The sequence below is a fragment of the Zootoca vivipara genome, chromosome 2, assembly GCF_963506605.1.
Source record: "Zootoca vivipara chromosome 2, rZooViv1.1, whole genome shotgun sequence".
NCBI lineage: Eukaryota > Metazoa > Chordata > Lepidosauria > Squamata > Lacertidae > Zootoca > Zootoca vivipara.
Genome location: NC_083277.1, coordinates 107,140,966 through 107,148,354, shown reverse-complemented (window position 1 = coordinate 107,148,354; position 7,389 = coordinate 107,140,966). Strand labels below are relative to the sequence as shown.

The window sequence follows — 7,389 nt, the reverse complement described above, 5'->3', positions numbered from 1 at the left end:
GTAAATCATTTTCAGGTAGTTCTCCCTCAAGGAATAACATGCTGTAAATTAAGGCTACCAGATATTTTTCAATGAATCCAGGGACATTTTTCAACTTCCTACTAAATAGATGGATTTTGTCAGGGGACTCATTTGTAAATCCAGGGACTGTCCCCGGGAAACAGGGACGTCTGGTAAGCTTACTGTAAATTTCAGATCACTCTTCCAAAGTTTTTCCAAGAGATGGAAATCTATGTTGTGTCCTATATCTATTGCCCAGTGTGTCATAGAGGCTTTGACAAACTCGTCTTTTGTTTCCCACTCTAATAAAGCCCTAAACGGCCTCGGTCCAGTATACCTGAAGGAGCATCTCCACCTCCATCGTTCTGCCCAGACACTGAGGTCTAGTGACGAGGGCCTTCTGGCGGTTCCCTCGCTGCGAGAAGCCAAGTTACAGGGAACCAGGCAGAGGGCCTTCTCGATAGTGGCACCCACCCTGTGGAACGCCCTCCCCCCAGATGTCAAAGAGAATAACAACTACCAGACTTTTAGAGGACATCTGAAGGCAGCCCTGTTTAGGGAAGCTTTTCTTGTTTAATAAATTATTGTATTTTAATATTTCTGTTGGAAGCCGTCCAGAGTGGCTGGAGAGGCCCGGCCAGATGGGTGGGATATATCGTGTTTCTCCAAAAATAAGACACCGCCTTATATTTATTTTTCCTCAAAAAAACACAGCCTGTAGAATTCAGTTTAGAAAAATGGAATTGAAATTATTCCTTTCCAATGCTTTACGCTGTCTAAGTAACAAGCCAAGAATAACTTAAGACTGGAGTCCTAGAAAACTGTTAAATCCCCCACCTCACACACAAAACCCCCTCTCTCTTCCATCTATTCTTACTGCAGAAGCATCTTGTAGAAAATTCTCTTTGGAGACACTGTCAATTGGATTTAATGAGGCACTCTCCGCATTGTATATCCCAATTATTGGCCCTGTCTCTCACCATATGTTCATCATTTAGGGGATCCGTCTGTTTACAATACTTCATTAACCTAGGAAATGTGTGAGGCTATTTGCAACCAGACCCAATTCACGTCTGAAATGCCTGTTTCACTGCCCTGCCCCTCCGCTGCCCCCATGCCAATCACAGCTGATAAGAGGAGAAATTTGTGGAATTGGGGAACTGATTGGTTGGTACTAAAAGACCAATTAAGAGCAAAGTGAAGCAATCTGCTTCAATAGTGAGGGAGAAGTGTTCAGTGAGAAAAATGCTAGAGTTCCTTAAGTGGCTATTATCCAAAGCATGGCTGGGGATTTCATAGGCTGTACCAGAGGAAGCAAGGCGGATAAGTTGCCTCCACCAACCCAGACATGTAGCCAATCCTTCAGCCACCCATTCACTGCTGGAACCTTGTGGTTATTTCAAGGAAACGCAATATTCACGTATAGATTATAACTGAATAATTAGATGGACCGTGAAGCTGAGCTGCAACCCCGAGGTTTTCGACTTGAAAGCTAATTCCATCAAAGTTTATAAGACATCCTTCAGATTACCTCCATTTAGAACGAGAGTATTACTGTGAAATATCCCCTTATTTTTCTTTCAGAAATCTATGGGGCAGAGCTGACCCCTTCCCTCCTATGCCCCCACCACCCAATTTTCTTCTTCTGATGTTCCGGGACTTCAGCAATGGCAACAATTGTGTACTAACCTTTCAGTGCTCATTTCAAAATTGTAGGCCCAAGTTATTATTCCACTTCATCTAAGAGTATAAATACTGCTACTTTGAAAGTGCCCATAAAAATTAAAAAATGAACAAGTAAGTAAGATCTTAATGTGTTGTTTCATTTAAGTTAGTTTTCTTTTAGCAACCCCCACCCTTCCCCAGAGATGGATTTTGTTTCATGTACACATAGCATGTAGAAAAATTTGTGTTGTGAACTGCCCATAGCTGTCAAGTTCTCCCTTTTTTAAAGGGAAATTCCCTTATGCTGAATAGGCTTCCTCGCGAGAAAAGGGAAAACTTGACAGCTATGGAACTGCCCTGTGATCTTCAGATGAAGGGCAGTATACAAATTTAATAAATCAATCACTAAATTTGTACAGTATGTATTCAAGCATTATAAAAAACAACAGTGTGGTTTTGCCACTTGTTGTTAGAGGGCTGCAGACAGTGTAAGTCATTTGAAACACAGGGAGCTGTCTTAACAGGTCAGGGTTTGGGGCTGTCTACTCTGACCTATACGGTCTACTCTCTTCTTCTTCTTTGGCACTCACTCGTAGCCGAGTAAGATTGTCTTCCACAGTTTTAACAATGAGACCGTGAGTGACTGTGGAGGCCAATTCTGGATCCACACGTCCTTCCACAGTGGGGACATAGGTTTCCAGGGCGGGAGTTGACCACGGTGAGGGTTTGCCAAGTGTCCCTTCCTCTTAGCACATTTCTCCCTTGCGTCCTGAGTTTGAGCGTCTTCAAAGCCCATGACACCTTTGGTAAAAGCTGTTCTCCAATTGGAGCGCTCGCAGGCCAGTGTTTCCCAGTTGTCGGTGTTCATATTTATATTACTATTTTATTGCCTTCAGACAGTCTTTAAATCTCTTTTGTTGACCACCAGCATTACGCTTTCCATTTTAAAGTTCGGAATAGAGTAGTTGCTTTGGAAGATGATAATCAGGCATCCGCACAACATGACCAGTTCAACGAAGTTGATGTTGAAGAAGCATTGCTTCAACACTCGTGATCTTTGCTTCTTCTAGTACACTGGAAGAAGTGAACTGTACCCTATGCGGCTTGGGATCCTTGTACCTACGGGACCGCCTCTCCTGGTATGCCCTGCGGAGGACCTTAGATTGGCCTCTACTAGAGCCAGGGCCTTTTCAGTATTGGCCCCAACTTGGTGGAACGCTCTTTCACAGGAGACCAGGGCCCTGCGGGATTTGTCATCTTTCTGCAGGGCCTGCAAGACAGAGCTGTTCTGCCTGGCCTTTGGGCTGGACTTAGTCTGACCCCTGTGTTTTTCCTCCCTCGTGGTTTGGATTTATGGACTACTTAAAATGAGGCTGCCTTTTAAATTTTAATATTGTATTTTAATCTGTATTTTAATTAATTGCTTTTTATGTTTTATTGTAATTTTATTGGTGTTAGCCGCCCTGAGCCCGGTTTTGACTGGGGAGGGCGGGGTATAAATAAAATATTATTATTATTATTATTATTATTATTATTATTATTATTATTATTATTACTGTCTACTCTATCACCAGCTAGCTAATCCTTTCAAGCATGTGTGCTACCACTGAACCATTGTTCCTTTCTCAAGCCGCTTTAAAAAATGATGGTTGATCAATTGGCATCAGCCTCCTCTTGCTTTCTGTTGCAAGTGCTCCTGGGAGATCAGGGCACTGACTAATGAGGTCTATGAACTCCCAAGTTTACTCTCAAACCCTCTCTAAATGCGTCCTGATCAAGTATTTCATGTAGAAATAATGATCAAATGTTTGAAGGGAAATAATTTTTGCATCATTTCGTCTCCTTTTCCTTCTGATTGCAGAACTTGGTGATTTCACGAAGAATTTCCAAATATTTCTAATGACTTGACTCAGCAAGTTCAACCCCACATATATTCCGGTGCTAGAGCCGTACCGGCTTTCTGCACGGGAACTGCCACGTGAAATATGACTCAGCAAATGCAGAGCCTGCAGCTTTCCCAGTCGAAAAAGAACAATCCTCCGTCTTCTCCCAACGCTGCTAAGCGACTCTATCGGAACCTCTCAGAGAAGCTGAAGGGAAGCCACTCGTCTTTTGATGAGGCCTATTTCAGAGCCAGATCAGACCGCCTCAGTCTGCGAAAGTCTTCAATGGTAATTTCTTCATTTACCCTCTCAAGCAATTATTGTTGTCATACATCAAATTAATCATGCATTTCTCTAAGTTTAGATCCAGTAGTTCGTTCACACCCATCTCTAGTAGGTATCATTTCTCCACTATATTTTTACCCTCTCTGGGTCTCTGTTTTGTTTACAGAATGTTGGATATTATTATGAGGAGCAGGGAATGTAGCTGTAAATGTACAGTGGTACCTCGGTTTACAACCACAATTGGTTCCGGAAGTTTGTACTTAACCTGAAGCGTACTTAACCTGAAGCGAACTTTCCCATGGAAAGTAATGGAAAGTAGATTAATCCGTTCCAGACGATGAAAAACACCCCCTAAAACAGCAATTTAACATGAATTTTACTGTCTAATGAGGCCATTGATCCATAAAATGAAATCAACAAAACAGTACAAAATGAAAATGTGATTTTTTCCTTACCTGGGCTGATGATAGTCATTGTTTGGATGGGGGCTCAGGGTCCTCTTCCACATCGGAGCGCTTCCATGGCTGCGGCCCAGCCGCGGACGCTCCAATGCCTTCCGGGAAGCCGGGCCTTCGCTCCGATGCCTCCATGGAGGCCGGGCCTTCGCTCTGGGCCTTTGTGGAGCCATGGGAGCGCCTCCGCAGGTGCGGCCCTGTCTTTAGGCCTTTGCGGAGGCCTCCGTAGGCATTGGACACCTTGAGTTAGTTACTACCGGGTTACAGTCGTTCGTAAACCGGAAATTCATAAACCGAGATTCCACTGTATGGATAAACACTTTGGGAGGTAGAACATTTTGGATTCCAGGGAAGGTCCTTTGTCCACTGGGTTAGAAATATATATCTATATGAATGGGTCGAAGAAGTGGGGAACCAGCTCCAACCAACTAAGCCAATGGTTAAGGATGAGTGAAGTTAGATGTTCTACAACTCCCATTGGGACTACAATGGGACCTATGGGACTACAACTCCCATAATCACCAGCCGTGGACCCTGCTGACTGAGGCTGGGAGAGCTGGAGTCCAGTAACATTTGAAGAACTGCAAGTTCCCAATGCCAGAGTTGTAGGCCATTCTCTGTTTCTGGGTGTGGGGTGAGCTGGGGTGGATTTAGGGGAGTGTGACCGGTTTGGTTGCACTGGGCACAGAGCTACAGGGGCACTGGAACATCAGAGGCAGGAGGCACCAAATTTTGGCATCACATGGGGCATCTTGGAATAGGCATAGATTCAAGTATGGTAGTGGCCATGTAAAAAAAGATGTACATTTTCTGGTTTGGGGTGTGTGTGTTTGTGTGTGTGTGTGTTTTTAAACTTCTCCGTATCAGATATGATGAGCATGTACATGGGTCCGTGATCTTAACTGTGAATATTAAAGTGTATGTTCATAATATCCTATTTTGATTATTATTAATTGATACGTACCTAGTGCTGTCTAATTTTCTTTTTTTGTTAAAAAATATATTTGGTTTTACAAATTAAAATTTACACTCATACCACGCATCATAATCAAAAAAAGAAAAAAGATTCCCACAAATCTTTTGATTTCCCTCCACCCCTCTGTGGATTCCATTATTAGTCCTTTTCTACTGCATCTTTTGAGGGACGCGGGTGGCACTGTGGGTTAAACCACAGAGCCTAGGGCTTGCCGACCAGAAGGTTGGCGGTTCGAATCCCCATGACGGGGTGAGCTCTCATTGCTCGGTCCCTGCTCCTGCCAACCTAGCAGTTCAAAAGCATGTCAAAGTGCAAGTAGATAAATAGGGGGAAGGTAAACGGCGTTTCCGTGTGTTGCTCTGGTTTGGCCGCATGACCTGGAAGCCCTACGCTGGCTCCCTCGGCCAATAACGTGAGATGAGCGCCGCAACCCCAGTCAATCATGACTGGACCTAATGGTCAGGGGTCCCTTTACCTTTACTGCATCTTTTATCGTAATCTGGTTTTTAAATCTCCATTATATCTATAGTTCTTGTTACATTACATGTATTATTGCAATCCTGCTAATGATTTTAACTGTTTACAGTGGTCTCCAAGATAAACTATAAATTTCCCCCATTCCTTATTGAAGTTTTGGTCTTCCTGGTATCTGGTCTTTCCAATCATTTTTGCCATAGTGCTGTCTAATTTTCATGTTGACTCGGAGATCACAATTTCTCTTGGTATTACGGCAGTCTGAAGGAGATGGTTCGTTTCCTTCCTTCCTTCCTTCCTTCCTTCCTTCCTTCCTTCCTTCCTTCCTTCCTTCCTTCCTTCCTTCCTTCCTTCCTTTATCTTCCTTGACTATCATCATGGTGTATCTGGGCTACTAATTCACCTAAAGGACCTGTGGAAGCCACAGGGTCAAATTGTCTAATGGCCAGAGTGCATTCAGCTCTGGGTATTTCAAACAAATCACCTCTCCTCGGCAATAACTTACATTAGAACTATCACCTGAAGGAGATGGTGCCATCGTAAAGGAGACAGTGGAGAAGTGTGAAGGACAGGACTTCAGCACCAAGACTATGGATGGTTCAGGACAGTGGCAGAAACCAGCATTCAGGGGCAGCTACCCCCCTCTGATGAACCATGATTTCTTTAAAAAGATCGATCGAGCAAGCAAGTTTTTAACATTTGCAGAACCTGAGATACGAGACAAATTGGGCAGTATGTGTTGCTCAGTTCCCCCATTTACTTTGGAGGATATGTTGATGATACTATTATTATCATCATCATCATTGCAAGAGTATACTGGGGTTACGACTGCCTATTTTGCTGGATGCTTTTGTTATCCCATCCTTATCCTCCTCTCACAATATCATCCTCATTCAACTCAGGATTTGTTATCATCATTACCATGATGATCAGAGCACAATATAGGTAGCCTGTTTAAATTAATGGCCCTAGCGAGTCATTCATTTCAGTGAATCTGCCAAGAGCAAAATTTACTTGAAGTGTGTGTGTGTGTGTGTGTGTGTGTGTGTGTGTGGATTGTTTTGTATCTCATAACTATCACCATAGCACAAAGCTTAGTTAGGTAGTAAGTATTGGCGCTGTGTTTAAAGCACTGAGCCTAGGGCTTGCTGATCAGAAGGTCGGCGGTTCGAATCCCTGTGACGGGGTGAGCTCCCGTTGCTCGGTCCCAGCTCCTGCCAACCTAGCAGTTCGAAAGCACGTCAAAGTGCAAGTAGATAAATAGGGACCGCTACAGCGGGAAGGTAAACGGCGTTTCCGTGTGCTGCTCTGGTTCGCCAGAAGTGGCTTTGTCATGCTGGCCACATGACCTGGAAACTATACGCCGGCTCCCTCGGCCAATAATGTGAGATGAGCGCGCAACCCCAGAGTCGGTCACGACTGGACCTAATGGTCAGGGGTCCCTTTACCTTTACGGTACCTATTTGTAAAAAAATGCAAATCTTCAAAGTTCACAGTAGCTTTGCCCCACCTGTCACTGCATGCAAGAATTAATTTCTTTTACATAATTAATTTCTTTTACATAATTCACTCAAATGACTGAGAAGGATACAAATTTTCCTGAGCTGTGCCATTTGAATCTGCAGGCATGGGATTCTGTCACATAAACCCT

General features: G+C 43.7%; 1 protein-coding gene across 1 annotated transcript in view; it reads left to right on the top strand.

Annotated features, from left to right (window-relative positions):
• Window positions 1-1,603: 1,603 nt before the first annotated feature.
• Window positions 1,604-7,389, top strand: part of ANKFN1 (ankyrin repeat and fibronectin type III domain containing 1) — a 110,366-nt gene continuing 104,580 nt past the window's right edge. Inside the window, exons 1-2 of the mRNA XM_060272003.1 lie at window positions 1,604-1,797; window positions 3,527-3,836. Coding sequence (XP_060127986.1) covers window positions 3,651-3,836 — 186 coding nt within the window. The 5' untranslated portion in view covers window positions 1,604-1,797; window positions 3,527-3,650. The remainder of the gene's footprint in view (window positions 1,798-3,526; window positions 3,837-7,389) is intronic.